The sequence below is a fragment of the Myotis brandtii genome, unplaced genomic scaffold (assembly GCF_000412655.1).
Source record: "Myotis brandtii unplaced genomic scaffold, ASM41265v1 scaffold280, whole genome shotgun sequence".
Taxonomy (NCBI): Eukaryota; Metazoa; Chordata; class Mammalia; order Chiroptera; family Vespertilionidae; genus Myotis; species Myotis brandtii.
The window spans coordinates 402215-418462 of record NW_005360677.1 but is presented as its reverse complement, the minus strand read 5'-3'; the positions used below and the strand labels follow the sequence as shown (position 1 = coordinate 418462).

The 16248-nt window shown below is 54.7% G+C and overlaps 1 protein-coding gene across 1 annotated transcript in view; it reads left to right on the top strand.

Moving 5' to 3' along the window:
• The first annotated feature begins 13088 nt into the window (after window positions 1-13088).
• KCP (kielin/chordin-like protein) overlaps window positions 13089-16248 on the top strand; it is a 26535-nt gene continuing 23375 nt past the window's right edge. Inside the window, exons 1-3 of the mRNA XM_014541817.1 lie at window positions 13089-13167; window positions 15377-15543; window positions 16131-16245. Of these exons, the coding sequence (XP_014397303.1) occupies window positions 13089-13167; window positions 15377-15543; window positions 16131-16245 (361 nt within the window). The remainder of the gene's footprint in view (window positions 13168-15376; window positions 15544-16130; window positions 16246-16248) is intronic.

Genomic DNA, 16248 nt, shown 5'->3' with positions numbered 1-16248 from the left:
AAAAAAAAAAGAACCACTCTGGGCCAGAGACATGGCAAAGGGGAGGGGCAGGGGAGGAAGCCCCAAATCGAAGGCCCCTTGCCTCCAGATGCTGTTTTACAGTGAAATACAAGGAAAGGAGAAGTGAGGCTACACCAACCCCCATGCGATCACTCCCAGTTCCCCCCAGGGGCACACGGGGAACAGGGAGATGTGGCCTCCTCCGCCCCAGGAGCCTCCACACAGATGTGTGCCCAGGTCCCTCACTCCCAATGGTGAGATGGCCCCTGCCCGGACTTCCCTGGCTAGGGCATCAGATTGAGCATGTGGCGAGAGGCCTGGTTCTGGTAGAAGCTGGAGTGTGAGTGTGTGTGTGTGTGAGTGTGTGTGAGTGTGTGTGTGTGTGTGTGTGTTGTGTGTGTGTGTGTGTGTGTGAGTGTGTGTGTGTGTGTGTGTGAGTGTGTGTGAAGGGTGAGGCTGTGTCACCAAAGGGAACTGAAAGAAGCTCAGTATGAGTATTAGGGAGAGAAGACAGACATCTACTGGGCAGCTGGGCAAGACACCCCACCCAACTCTGGACCTTCAGTGCAGGCCTGGGCGGCTGCCTCTTCCCGAAACCTCCTTCCTTAGAGACCCACCCTCTCAGGCCTGGCTCTCCGGATTCCTGTTCCCCAGATACCCCCCTTTTCTTGGAACTTGTTGGCTGGACGCTGGACGCTGGAGTCCAACGGGGCTGAGTCACACCCTGGCTCCAACACTCCGGGATGGTGTGACCTTGAGCAAACCATGGACTCTCATGGGAACCCCATTTCCCACCTGTGAAGTGAGAATGGTACCACCACTGTCAGATTGGCTGGGAGGCCTAAAGTCAACACATGCTCAGTGAGTACCTCTACATGTCAGAATAAAGTAGCCCTGGCCAGGCAGCTCAGTTGGTTAGAACGTCGTCCTAGTATGGCAAGGTTGCAGGTTTGATCCCCGGTCAGGGCACATACAAGAATCAACCAATGTGAGTGTTGACCTATGAACCAGGAGGTCATGATTCAATTCCCAGTTAGGGCACATGACTGAGTTGCGGGTTCAATCCCCAGTGGGGGGCTTGTTGACCTATGAACCAGGTCACGGTTCAATTCCCAGTTAGGGCATATGCCTGAGTTTCGGGTTCAATCCTTAGTGGGGGCATGTAGGAGGCAGCTGATCAATGGTGCTCTCTCATCATTAATGTTTCTCTCTCCCTCTCCCTTTCTCTCTGAAATCAATTTTAAAAATATATATACACTGAGTGGGCAGATTTTTATGACCACCTGACGTTTGTAGGCAAATTAGCCTGACTGCATCGTATGGGATATGGAAGCCGAAGGCCTGTTTGAACACCTTTGCTGTCTGCAGTTACCAAGATAAAACATCTCCAATTCGCACAGGAACACAAGGATTGGACAGTCGAGCATTGGAAAAAAGTCATGTGGTCCGATGAATCACGTTTCCAGTTACATCATGCAGATGGCAGAGTGAGAATTTGGCGGAAACAGCATGAAAGCATGCACCCCACATGCATGAGTACAACCCTTCAAGCTGGTGGGGCAGTGTTATGGTTTGGGGCATGTTTTCCTGACATGATTTGGGCCCTTTAATTCGTGTGGAACAATGTCTGAATAGCACAACATACCTAAGTATCGTTGCTGATCAAGTTCATCCTATCGTGTTGATGGCGTATCCCAATGGAGATGGCTTCTTCCAACAAGACAATGCGCCATGCCACGGTGCTCGTATTGGGCAGGAGTGGTTTCAAGAACATGAGGGAGACTTTACCTTGCTTAGGTGGCCCCCACAATCACCAGATCTCAATCCAATTGAGCATTTGTGGGACGAAGTTAAAAGAGCCATCAGGCAGCTGGTTCCACAACCATCAAATCTCATAGAACTGGACAGTGCTATTCATCAGGCATGGTGTCAGATTCCTCGAATCACCTTTCAACATCTCGTGGAGTCAATGCCAAGAAGAATCGCCGCAGTATTGAAGGCAAAAGGTGGCCCAATGAAGTACTGATGGGGTGGTCATAATAATCTGGTCACTCAAAATATATATATGTAATCTTAACCAATGGGTGCATAAATAAGTGGAACAACAAACTGATGTTTCTCTCTTTCTCTCAAGTCAATAAAAAATAAGTTGTAATTTCAAAAATAAAATCTATTTTGTCTAAACCCCTGCCCTCCTGGAGCTCCCATTCTATGGTGTGAGATAGACAGTAAGTGTTCAAGTAACAAACTTGGTGGGTGCCTCGTGGGTTGTTGTACAGGCTGAACAGAGTGACAGGGTCTGAGTCGTTTCATCTCGGCCACTCTGGCTCCTATAAAGTGTGTACTGTTTCTGACACACACACGTGGTAGCTTTATTATTATCAGTGCCCAGGACATCCCCGCAGGGGTTTCCCCTCCCTTTCTTGCTAACTGCCGCCTCCTCGGAGCTTTTTGGGGCGCAATCTGGAAGTTCCCACGTGGTCAGCACTGTCACACGGTCTCTAGGTCGCATGTCCCCACCCTCCCAAAGTGCAGCTCTGGCTATCGCTTCCCATGGCCTGAGGCCTAGTAAGCAGCGCACATGCCCTCATGGGTCCCAGGCCCTGGCTCTCTGCTCCTTTGACCCTGTTAAGAACAAATACTATTTCCCTTTCCTTCCTGGTCAGCATCTTTCCTCTCCCTGATCCTTGGCAACCAGACTCCTGCCCCTTTTCCATAGATTCTGCTCTGGACCCACAACTCTCAGAACTGCTCAGAAATTCCAGTTACTATCTTTTTGTCCTTCAAACTCTCAGGTCCTGGAATTTCATGGTTGCCTGGGTTTCTCACCATCCTTTCCCCTTTAAATAACTGTGGTGGAGGCTCCTCATTTTGCCATGGGATTCTGCTTCTAGCTCAGCTCAGCCCCTTAGCATCTCCCCCACCTGTCGCTGCTTCACCCTGCCCTGCCTCTCCGTGCAATCATCATGGGTCCGGTTGATTCGCCCCCCTCATGTCCTCCATCTCACATCCTCATTGCGCCCCACCCTCTCCGCACTCACCAGCTGCACTTGGCTGATTCAAACACTCCCCAAATCTGCTTAGCTCAGCGTTTCACTAAAACCACTTCCCTCCCGTGCCTGGGCTCCGTCATGGAAAGGGTCAGGCCTCTGTCCTTCCTGCCTGTCTGGAGGGCTCGCTGTAGAACACAAGACATCTGGATGAGGAGGAAAAGAGAGAGGAGGAGGTCTGACCTGGAAACCCCCGCCTTCCCGGGACTCCTGCCGTCCGAATGCACGAGCCCCTGCTTTGGGGGCAGAGGCCACCCTGTTCCCACGAGATCCTGCTGTGGGCCTCAGTGTCTTCTCTTGTCCCAAACAGACCTGGTTGAAGCCCAGGGCCCATGGTGTCGCCCCCCCGGGGGAGGCGTCCCATCCAGGTGCATGAGGCATCATGATGAGGGGGGCAGTGGCCACAGGCTCCGGAATGCTTATCAGCCAGACCTCCCTTAAATCCCTGCAGCTCACAACCAGGGGACAGGACTGTTGTCACTCTGAGATGGGAAAGAGGGGGATTCAATTCTGTCCAGGATGTCAGGGTCATCCCAAGGGCATAGGGGCTCTCCTCAGCTCACATCTAGACCTCGAGTGGTGGAGAGGTAACAGAGCCACCTTGGATGGAGGGGGCTTCAGGGGGGGCTCCAGGACTCTGGAGGAAGCTGAGGCATGAGGCCATGGGAGGCCACAATCATCCCAGGTGGCTTCTCAACACTTCATTGTGGGAGGAGGATGTCTTAGCTGCCCCTCTCTGACCGCTTAAGGCGGCGCTGGGTGGGGTCGTGGGTTGAGCAGTGCCTGTGTGTGTGTGTGTGTGTGTGTGTGTGTGTGTGATGGAGGGAGGGGAAGGAGCCCTTGGGGGGCCGGTAGCCAAACAGAGCTGTGGAAACAGGTGTTCGGTTCCTGCCAGCCAGTCACCCCAGGGCCAACGTTACAACCCTGTGGGGGTCAGGCCTGAGAGCCCTGGTGGGGCATCCCCCAGGCTGCTCTCCTGCTCCTGTAGCCTCTCCTGCTGGGGGCAGAGAGCCCTGGGGGCTACAGGCCCTGGGAGGCCCAGAGGGCAGGACCCCCTCTGCTCTCTTGGGCCCTCTCAGGGAAGAGGGGCTGTCAGACCGCAATTGAGGGGAGCCTGGGGGGAGTTCTTACCAGGCTAGTGTCCTAGAACCTCAATGTTTCCCAGGTCTCCATGCCAGGAGCCGGCTGGCACCCTGATGCCCACTCAGGCCCCCGTGCTGGGCAGACTGGGCCATGTGAGTGCTGGTGGGCCTGGGGGATTCAGGGGTCTCTGACCGTCTGTCAGTCTGAGGCCCGGGTCTCCCTATTTCTCTCAACCCATCCTCCTCCTCTCCTGAGGCACTTCCAAAGCCACGGGGAGGGGTTGGAGGCTGGGGAGACAGGTAAAAGAAAGAGGTACCGGCTCAAGCAGGAAAGAGTTTACGGGGCTTTCTCACTGGCCCCCCAACACCCTGAGAAGGCGTTGCTTTGTAGTAGCAGGTCACAGGAGTGCCTGAAAGGACTGGGGAGGGGACAGTGAGCCAGGGGACCTGGGTCCCACCTGGAACCCAGCTGTCTAGAGAGCAAGTGTGCTCAACGCTGTGTCGTGCAGGTTTGGGTTCAGGGAAGAGAGGGTAGGGCAGGGGGCCCCTGCAGAGGAACAGCCCATCCCAAGCTGTGAAGAGCCAGGAGTGGTCACCGCCAGGCTGCAGCTCAAGGCCGAGGGGCCGTGCTGGGTAAGGCCCTCTTGGAAATGGATATGGTGTTCTGGAAGGGGCAGGCCGCCTGCTGGACTGGCTGACGATGTAAATACAGCCAGAAAACACGCATGAAGGCTTAATATATCTAGACACAGCTAAGCACTTTTCATAACGTTATTGCACTTAATTGCCACAACCAGCCACTGTGAATTATCTCCATTTACAAAGAAGCAAGCTGAGTACCTTGCTAACCTCTTGAACTTGAACAGGTCAGCCAGCTTACATCACTGGTGTTCCTTGGCTGTCTTCAGTTTCACGTGGGGTTTTCCCTGTGTCATAGCTCTGTGTCCAAATTTCCTCTTTTTATAAGGACATCAATCATATTGACTTAGGGTCCACCCTAATGACTTCATCTTCATTTATTACGTCTGCAATTACCCTATTCCAAATAAAGTAACATTCTGAAGTACGGGGTGGGGCGGTTAGGACTTCAACATGTACATTGGGGGCGGGGGACACAATTCAACCCATAATACTGTAACAGGTCACCTGCTATGCACTGAACACTGGGGTCACATTTGATCCTAAGGACAACTGCACAAGGAATATGTGTTACCTTCATGTTATAGATGAAGACGCTGAAGTTCAGAAAGGCGAGGCAGTTCACCCAAAGGCACACAGCAAACTAGGAAAATGAAGCGGTGGTGTTTGAACCAGATGAAACCATGAGTGATGAGTGATGGCTTTGGAGTCACACAAACCTGTGCTCAGGGCCTAGGGGTCAGACATTCGGCCTCTCTGAGCCCCAGGGTCCTCGTTTATAAATAGCGCAGCTGGCACTGTACTGTCAACAGCACAGACTACCGTTCACAGGGAGGATGTGGGTGTGCAGCAGAAGTGATAATAATATAAACACAGCAGTCGCTGCTCCACAGAGCACATCCTGCCTTCTGTTGGTTCTGGGTGGCTGCCCCACTATGACCAGCTGTCCTCTCGAGTCCCTGGGGCCGGCAGAGCCAGGAGCACACAGGTCCCCACGCTCTGGCAGCCAGAGCTCCCTGGGGCTATGCCCCACTCAAGCTGCACCCCCCCCTCACAGGCCCCCACTCTTTCCCTTCATTAGGAGGGTAGAGGGGTTTGCCTGCTGGAGGTCTCCTTCCTTGTGCTCAGGCCCAGGGGTGTTGTCTGTGTAGAAAAGGTGGCCCATGTGCCCAGGGAGTGACCGTGGCCCCTCAGAGGGGCCACCCAGTCCCCAGCTGCCTCACCCTTCGGGACAGGCCCATAGGAAACTATAGGATCGAAGAACAGCCCAGAGCCTGGGGTGTGGGGCGGGGTTTACCACAAAGAGCAGCACGAGTTTATCTTGATTATCTTGGTTCTCTGTCTTGATTGTGGTGGTGGTTTCCCTATTCTCTGCATTTGCCAAAACTCAGACCTGCACACCCAAAAGAGTGAATTTTATTGCAGGTAAATTTTAAAAAGTAAAAATTTTAAAAGTGATCCAGAAGATCCAAATTCTAAATGTCAAGTTCTAGCCGGTTTGGCTTAGTGGATAGAGTGTGGGCCCTCGAACTGAAGGGTCCCATTCCCATCAGGACGCGTACCTCGGTTGCAGGCTAGATCCCCAGCCCTGGTTGGGGCGTGCAGAAGGCAACCAATCAATGTGTCTCTCTAACATCGATGTTTCTCTCTCTGTCTCTCCCCCTCTCTTCCTCACTCTAAAAATCAATGGGAAAATATTCTCAAGTGAGGATTAACAAAACAAAAAACAAACAAACCCAAAACCAAAATTCTAAATGTCAAGAAGTTTTAGGAATAGCTTAATAAATGTAGTTTGCAGTTGCCTTTTTATGCAAGCAAAGATGGATACTCTATATGATGTCTTAAAGAACTCTGTAAGTCTAAAATAAAACTTCTAAGTAATTAGAAAAGAAAAAGAGAGAGAGAAAGAACAGGCCCTTCACGAAGAGGCAGGTGCATTGCTCTTACCCTCTCTGCTTTGCCCCCCTCCACCTGGCCCTCCTGGGCTCATGCCCCAGTTGTCCTGCTGGTCCCTCTCCTAACCCCTCCCCCCCTTTCTCAGGGCGGAGCCTTGTCTATGGGACTTTGGTAACTTCTCTCAGGCTCCCCAACTGCCCCCAGGGACCTAGACAAAAGGCCCACCCTCAGTGAGAGCGGTTTCAAGTTAAAGGTGTATGAGTGGGTCCTGGCAGAACACAAGTTGAGGACATTTGCAGAGGTATGAACAGGGTTACAAAAGCCACTGGGGAACTTCCAGGCATCCGGGGCCCGGCATCAGCCAAGAATCATTACCACCCTCGAAGCGGCCGCCTCCAGGACCTGTGGCCCCGGCAAGGCTGGGAGCACCGTCTGCTTCACCCTCCCACCCTCCTATCTTTTGCCAATGCCTCCCATTAGTCAAATCCACCCAGAATCCAGACACCAAGGAGCCCAGGTCATGCAGGCCAAGGAAGTCAGCTGCTTCGGGCCTAGAGTGAGGCAGGAAAAAAGCAGAGGATGGATGGGGAGCGGGTGGTAAGAAACCAGAGCCACTGGGAAGGGAGGGGTCTCATGGGGATACGGGTTGGGGTTGGGGGGCAAACCCTGGGCCCCTGCCTACCTCAGTCTTCTCCACAAGGACAGCCCAGTGTCCCAGCTCTTCTTCCAGGCTGCGCGTTCCTGAATGAATGAATGAATGAATGATGAATCTGAGAAGGGATGAATGACAGAATGAATGGGGAGGGGTTGGTTCCTAAAGGCACTAAGAACACGGTGGATCATTTTTCCCAGGATTCCCACCCTTCTAAGCCTTTCGGAACTTCTTCCTAAGTACCCACTTCAGGGCCCTACACAGGACCCTGAGCAAGAGAAGCAGAGGCTATGGGGCAGGTAGGATGGAGGCAGGCAATGGGGAGCCTGTGCGGTCCTGCAGGGCAAGAGGCCTTGTTCCTCCTCCCCACTCTTCCTGGAAACTTATACAGGGGCTGCCCCCGCCCCCCAGGACCCACCTTCTCTATCTGGGCCACATAGGGACATAGGTTGGGTTCACAGGGTTTAAGTTTCAGTCATTGGTGCTGCAGGGGAAGGGAGGCCCAGCAGGGTGGAGACCAAGGGACCTGTCACCCTGATGAGTGTAGTGTGCACATCTGCAGAGCAGCTGCCATGCTCTTGGTGCAGGCCTCCTGCTGGGAGGAGCGGAGCCTGGCCTGGGGACCCTGCTTGCTGTCAGAGTGCCCTGGGAGGTGAGGCTGATGGCAGCCGATAGGGAGGGAGAGACTTTCTTCTGGCCACTGGCAGGGTTAGGAGGGGCCTGGCACCCTATGTGTGTGCATTCTCTGTCCTGCACGCCTCACCCCGAGGGTTCTGGCCTGGCTGTAAACCACCCCTCCGGTTCGCTGCATACACCCCAGTGGGCTAGGTTTTGGTGAAAGCTGTTGTGGGTCCAAGGGTGAGAGATAGAGAGGTTGGGTGCCCACATATTATGGAGAAGACCTCTTGGGGGGCTCAGCGTTTCTGGCATCCAAGAACTAGCACCGAGGTTGGGAGGAGGACCACGGTGGGTGGCTCAGAGGCCTAGGACAGGTCCCCCCCTGAGAGGCCTCTCCTGGAGGTCCTCAGACATCATCCTGCCACCCCTCCTTGGACCAGAGCCTGATAGGCAGCATCTCCTGCTATTGGGCATCAGCTGGGACGAGGGGCAGGGGCTTGGGGTAAAGGACAGAGTGCCCCTCTTTATGCTTCAGCTTTGGCCCCACCAACCTGAACTCTGACCCCAAAAGCCCTACTCTGGGTGCCCATGGAAGTCTGAGTGAGTGGTGTGAGGCCCTTTCTGATTCCTGGTGTGTCGGGGACCCTGGGTCTTCACCTTGTCCCATGCTCGACCTGCTTGTGGCTCTCAGGTTTATTCCTGAACATTCCCAAAGGCACTCACAGTAGGATTCTAATAGGGACCTTCTGCTTTCTCAGCAGGGCCACTAGCCCAACCAGAAAGGCTGAAGCCTGCAGTATCCCTCCACTCCCAAAGCTTTCTCACCTCAGACCCCTCCCCCCTCACTCCACCCTTCACCCCTGCCGGGAGCCGGTCCATCCTTGCTGCTTGACACAGTCGCTGCAGAGAAGAAACATCTGGACAGCATATGTTTCAAGGGGCCTGGCGTATATGGCATACTGTTCTTAATATGTTTGCTCCCCCCCCACCCCCTAGCGCTATGTGTTTTAATCAAGGTCACCTCTCCGAGAAAGGTTGTTTCCCCAGGTAGGGATTTTTCCCTGAAGTTAGGGAGGGGATAAAACCCCTTAACTAAGTGCCAGGCGGATAGTTAATCACTTTAATTACAAACAATCACGCTTAAGCTACATAATCTTTACTCCCTGGAATGGAGATAAGAAACGCCCTAACCTTTGCAATAGAAATTGACAGGATTAAAATCAACTGGTATAAATACAGATGTAACAAGACAACAGAACCTAGAAACAGAACCTAGAGAGAGAACCTAGAGACAGAACCTGGATAGAACATGGCAAGAGAACCTGACTAGAACCTGGTGACTGAACCTGGCTGGAGAACCTGGACAGAACCTGGCTGGAGATCCTAACCAGAACTTCGCGGGAGATCCTGACCAGAACTTGGCTGGAAATCCTGGCTAGAGATCCTGGCTAGGCTGCTGATCAACTGAACGCTGTCTCCGTGTCATTCCTTCATCGCCGACTCCATCCACACCTTTGGGGACCCCTGGACCTGCTGGGGTTGGACCCCAACACACCCCCTTGTCTGCCCTCCAGCAGGTCCCACATCAGGCCTTGAATTTTAGGGTGCCCTCGGGAAGGGTAGGTGGGTAGCCACCATGTCCAGTGAACCCTGCTCCCACAGTCCATTGGTCCCTGGGGGCAGAGGACCAGCTCTGGGGCCTCACTGGGAGGTACTCAAGGTGCAGGATGGAGCAACAGGGGCAGTTGCCAGGGGAGTCTGACCACAGGTCTCCTGAGAAGTTGTGCGCAGGCCTCAGGACATGTGTTTTCGTGGACCTGGGCATCTGTCCTGACATGTAACCTGAAGTGATCCTGAGGTTTGTGCAACCCCCCCAGCTCCAATGGAGCGCATCCTCTGTAGCGCTCACTGGGGCCACTGTGTGGCCAGCTCAGGCTCCCCCTGGTCCAAGGCCGTCCTTCCTCAGGCCACTTTCCTGCCCATGCACTCCACTGGGGCCCTTTTCTGGGGACAGCTTACCTGAATGGAACAGGAAGGCATTACGGTAAGCCGTCCACAGTAAACCCTAGAGCAGCCACTAAGAAAATAACAAAAAAAATATAGAAAAAAAATGTGTCATTAATGGGATAATTTAAATGTTATACTAATAAACAAAAATAAATAAATAAATGTTATACTAGAAAATATTTACTTAATGCAAAAACACACACACACACACACAAACCAGTCTAGGAGCTATAGAGGAACATAATGACATGAGATATTTGGAAAACAAGAAAAATGACAAATGCAAATACAACTCTATCAATAATGTGAACAGATTAAGAGTCCAATCAAAAGGCTGAGATCATCAGACTGGATTCAAAAGCAAGATCCAGCCCTGGCTGGTTTGGCTCAGTGGATAGAGTGTTGGCCTGTGGACTGAAGGGTCGGCCCCGGATTCTATTCCGGTCAAGACACATGCCTGGGTTTCGGGCTCGATCCCCAGTAGGGGGCGTGCAGGAGGCAACTGATCCATGATTCTCATCATTGATGTGTCTATCTCCCTCTTTCTTCCTCTCTGAAATCAATAAAAAATATTTAAAAAATAATTAAAGGGTAATCCATCAGAAAGGTGACAATTATAAACGTATGCATCTAACAACAGAGGCTTATGTACTACTAGAGGCCCAGTGCACAAAATTCATGCACAGGTAGGGTCCCTAGGCCTGGCCAGCAATCAGTGCCGATCTGTGGGGTGACCGGCAGGGCAATTGCTCCCCCCTCCCTTGCTGGCACCCACCTTGGCTGGCCTGGGCCTGTGGGCTGGGGGCAGCTCCTGCATTGAGCATCTGCCCCCTGGTGGTCAGTGCACATCATAGCCACCAGTCGTTCCACTAGTCGTCCACAGTTCGGTTGATTTGTATATTAGGCTTTTATTATATAGGATTCTGACTCAGGAGAGGGAGGCAGGGGTCTGTGACTTCAAAGGGAAAGCAGCAATTCACAGGTAGATTAGAAGGCTAAATATTTAGTAAACAAATTATTGCAGGCCACCTGGGAACAATGGGACACCAACAATGGCACACCCAGGGGAGTCTAAGAAACAGAATTAGCTGGCTCCTCATTGCCTGCAGCACTCAGATCATATTATGATGCTAATGTAATAAGTTCCCTTCCTTAAAGCAGGTCTTTATCAGAATTCCTTTAGACAGGTAAAGGGGGAGATTCAAGGGTTCTCTCTGAGTTTGTTTTTGTTTGTTTGTTTAAACAGCTTAAAATAAGCAAATCCCAAAAGATGTATTTTGGAGTGACAAACTCTGCTTCCACCTCACCCCCACCTGCATGGTTGGGTGACAAGTAGAGATCACATAAGAGAAGTAATAAGAGTTATTGCCTCCTGGCTGGTGCCGTTCAGCGGTTGAGTGTCAACCCAGGAACCAAAAGGACACCAGTTCAATTCCCGGTCAGGGCACATGCTCAGTTTTTGGGTTCCATCCCCAGTAGGGGTGCATGCAGGAGGCAGCCAATTGAGGATGTTTCTCTCTCATCGATTTTTCTGTCTCTCTCCCTTCCTCTCTCTCTAGAAATCAATAAAACCATAGTTTTAAGGGGGGGGGGAGTTATTGCCAATGTGCCAGGTACCACGCTGAGCGCTCCTTCCAGCCATTAATTTGCTTAACCTTCGCAGACACTCTGTGGGGTGGGTGCTATTAGAGCAACTTGGCACAGCTAAGAAAATGCAATTGCTGAAAGTTACACGACTTGCCCGAGGTCACCAGCAGAAAGCTCTGCTCCAGGATTTGAGTTGGCGGCTCTTTGCCTCTCCTCCCCACAGCCTCCCGAGGGACCTGCTTTAACACAGTGGAAACACAGCTGCCACTTCCTTGTCCTTTCCGCCAGCTGTTCCTGGCTTTCCTCTGCTCCCAGGGGCCTCGCTCCAGACCGGCTGAGGCCAGGGCTCAGTGCGGCCTCACAGCCTCCCCTCCCCCTGCTGCCGACTGCTCAGGCCCTGCAAGGGGCCCACACCCCTGGGAGAGAAGCTGCCCTGTCTTAAGGTGCATGAGGAATGGGCTGGGGGACCTTTGTCCCTGCCTGGGCAGGGGGAGGCGTGGCCTCTGATTTGCTGGCCTTTATGGCATTAGGCAGACGGCTTGGGCAGGATTCATGGCTCCACCCTCAGGGTCCCTTTCCTGTAAGTCTGGGGCCCAACCCTACTTCCCTCTGCTTCCCAGCTGCACGAAGGAGTTTCCCAGACTTGCGGGCCCACGTGGCCAGCTTCCCTCACTTCCGCCCTGAGCCCCATCTGCCTGCTGAGCCCACAGCCCAGCCCTGCCCTCTGCCTTGCCCACTGCTCACCCCCAGGCCAGGCCTGAGCTCAGGAGCTGGAAAACGGGCTGGGACCCGACAGCAAACAGAGGCCTTGGCATTTGGGACCAAGCCTGGGTCTGCTGGGTGGACAGGGAGTGAGTAGAGTCTAGGAAAGAATGAATAGGTGGAGAAAGGAAGAGGCGGCTGGAAGCCCCCGATTTCAGAGAGGGTAGCACCTATGGTATTTATTTACTGAGCCCTTGGCATGTGCCAACCACTACCCTAAATTCTTTACCTGCATAATCGCACTGAATCCGCACTGCAAGTCTATAAAGTAGATATTATCACCTTCAGTCTACAGACAGGGAAACTGAGGGACAGAGAAGTTAGGGGGATTGCCCAAGGGCATATGGAATTGGCCGAACTGGGATTTGAACCCAGCTCGTCCACTTTTCCTGTACACAGGCGAGAAAGGGTAAAAGCTGGGGTTAGAGTAACCCAAGGGAGTTAGAGTAACCCAAGGGGGCAGGGAAGCCAGCTGTCTCAGAGCCCCACAGGGATGAATTTGTGTTTATTTTCAGGGTCTTCTCTGGCATCATATGCAGAAGTTGCTCCCAGTCCCTCTCCACTCCCTGCCGGTCTGGGGCTGCTACAGCTCAGAGCAGGACTGGGTCAGGACCGGAATGGGACCCCGGGGTCGAGGTGCCCAGCAGGGGGGTAGGCGAAGCCTGCAGGATGACAGACTCCAGAAGCCCTCCCTGAACAAAGACTGGGTGGGAGGCGGCCTGGTGTGTCCCCACCCCGCCTCCCCCAGTGCCTCCGAGCCCAGACCACAGCCAGCAGCAGCCAGACAGAGCGAGCATGGCGGGGTTGGGGGCCGCTCGGCAGCTCCTCCTCCTCCAGCTCCTGAGCCTGGCGCAGGCCCAGGGGGTGGGCAGAGGTAAGTCGGGGAGGCAAGGGCTTAGGGTCGGCCAGGCAGGACCCGTCCTTGCTCAGCCCAGTCAAAGGGAAGGAGCTGGGGCTGCAGCTGCCTCTCCCGGCCCTGCCTGGGGCTGGAGGAGCCAGCGTGGTGGGGGAGCTGGGAGGCTGGGATGTGGGGTCCAGGAGCGGGAGGGGGCTTCCCGCTATGGCCTCGGGAGGAATTCCTGCAGGCAGCAGCGGGGGAGAGGCTGCCCTGGAATCTGGGAGTCTGAAGTTAATTATTTGTCTTGAGAACCAGGAAAAAAGAGGCCCGCTGTGGGAGCTGACTTTGAATCTCTGAGTCTGGCTCTCCCCCAGCGGGACAGGCGGGAAAAGAGGGATCAGAGAGGGGAACTGAGGACGGCTCCGTGGGGAGCAGCTAGGCTTTGTGCAACCCTCAGGCGCCCTTTCTGTGGGTCACCCCAGGCACGGGACTGCCCCATCTTCCCTGGGGGCTCCAGGGGACCCCCAGCCTCTCCCAGACCCTCTAATCGTTCCTGCTTAGGCCGGTCTGGAGGAGGATCATGGGGGATGGGAGTCGAGCTGGGGTGGAGGGTGCAAGATGCTGAGACCCCGTCTTGGCCGCCCTTCACGGGCTGGCCAGGAAGGCAGCTGGTGCAGGAGCCAGGGCAGAGTGCCATTCCGGGTGGCCCTGCTCGGGGAGGGGGCGGCAGCATGCACCAGAGGTTTGGGTGCCCACATCTGTTGGGCTGTTAGAACCTGGATGTGGGGGGTAGCAGGGCGGCTGAAAAGGTGGGTGGCACTTGTGAAAGGTCACATTTGGACCTGCTGCTGGGAACCTCCAGGCGTGTGGGTTAGAAAGGCTGTGCCAGGGCGGGAGCAGCTGGAGGCGGGAGGGCTCTGTCTTCAGTCTTCTTGGTAGAGACAGGGAGAGCAGAGGAGAGGCGGAGTGGGCTGGGGACGCCTGGGTGGGACCGGAGACGATGGGGTGTGGGGGAGGTGCAGCAGCGGGGAGCTGAGCCCCAGATTTCCGAGTAGGTGGGGGTGGCATTAACCAAGCCAGGAACCCAGGCCATGCAGGTTTGGAAGAAAGAGGACAACGTAGGTTTTGGACTAGAATCTCCAACGCCCTTGGTGATGGCAGCGGGGTGGTGAGGAGAGTGGGTGGCATTGGTCCCCTGCCTCACTAGTGTCCGTGAGAGAAACCCTTTTAGCCACTAATGAGCTGCTTCTGCAGGAAGACCCTCCCTCCCCCCCTCCTCCAGCCCCTCTGTGCCCTGCCCACCCCACCTGGAGGTCTGTGGGGTGGTTGTGGAGTTAGCTTGCCCCCTGCCACGGCTTTTCTGTCTCTGCCGGCAGGAGAGGGGTCCACGTGAGGTGCAAGTGGCTGTCCCCAAGCCTACGTCTGAGCTCAGAGGCCCCCCTTTCCCTCAACATAATGTCACCTAGAACCACGGTCAGCTGTCTTCATTCCACCCGGCGCCTTGCAAGCTAGTGGGGTCCTGCCAGTAGCTTCCCCAAACCCTTCAGGGAATGCAGCCTAGTCTCACTCTCTGGAACCCACCCTGCCCCATGTGGGGTCCCCAGGCCCCTCGGTCACAGACTGGACGCTGTGGCAGGTCTTCAAGGTGGGAACAGAGAGCGGAGTTGCAGCACCCCCCCCCCAATACACACACACACACACACACACACACACACACACACACACACAGTCTCCAGGAACAGCGCCTTTCTGACAGCAGGCGGCTGGCAGGGTTTGCTCACACCAGAGCCCAGGCACCTTCAAGCAGCCGCCTTTCACACATCAGTCGCGACCTTCCCCAAGGGACTGACCTGCACTTCAGCCTGGGCCGGCTCCTGGGCCCCCCAGCATGGCATGTCAGCTCCGGGCTGCCCCTGGCTACGTCCCTGAGTGACCCTGACGTGCAGGGAGGCGCTGGTCGAGATACTCCCTGTGCCCCCAGAGGCCCAGGATCCCTGGGGCTGGCACCTGACTGAAAGGTTCCTGCTACTTGGGAAAGCTGGTCTGGGTCACCTTTGTCCACTCAGGGCTCCCTACCCCCTCCTCCCCTTCCAGATCTTCACTCTAACAGCCTCAGAGACCCTGTCTCCTTCCATGGATGACGGGTGGGCAGGTGGACAGGGGAGGGGCACACCATTGGGAAGACAGGCCCAGGGCCTTGCTAGCCCCTCACCCAGAGGCCCACCCTGGATTCTTGTGCCTCCAGGTGGCGCTGTCTCCAGGGAGTCCCTGGGGCTTGCTGACATCCATGACTACCAGCAGCAGGCCCCCGCCCGCTCCTCAGACCCCGCTGGGGCCTCGCAGGAGCAGTGGCGCCCTCTGCAGGAGTCACTGAAAAGGCTGGAGGCTGAGGTGACACAGCTCAGAGAGCAGGTACATTGGAGGCGGGGCCTGTGTGCTGTGTGCTGTGTGCTGTGCGTGTGGGGCAGGGCAGGCCTGTGTAGTGGGAGGAAAGGAGAGAAGAGCTGGGCTTGGGGAGAGGTGGCGCTAAGGGACCCTAAAATAGTTTTGTTTCAAATGTACATGGAGAGATTCTTATCTGAACAGTTCTTAATATCATTTCTTTCATAAACATGCAGAACCTCCAGGGTATCTGTTTTGTCAACCCAGACTTTCACATTCTTTCATGTATTTGTAAATATTATAGAGCACCTAGTGTATATAAGGCATCACCAGGAAAGACTTTGAATGAATAAAGGACTTCAATTGTTGGGGCGGGAGGATGGGCTCTCCTCTGTCCAAAGGAGAAGCCTGGGGCCCCATGCCCCCCTGGGGTCCGATCCAGACCCCAGGTCGTGAGAACTATGATGGTTTGGGCTGGATGCTGACTGACTAGAGAGGGACCCACGTCTACCCTGGACCTGTCAAATTTCCTTCTCATGCTGCCTCAGTTTTCACAACCCACAAGTCTGTGGGGGAAGCTGAGCCAGCACCTCCAACCCCCCAACTCTTTGCTCCAGAACAAGGACCTGCAGGAGAGGGTGAGGCAGCTGGAGTCCTGCGAATGCCGCCCCGCTTCTCCCCAGTGCTGGGCGCTGGGGCGGGCCTGGCCTGAGGGGGCTCGCTGGGAGCCTGACG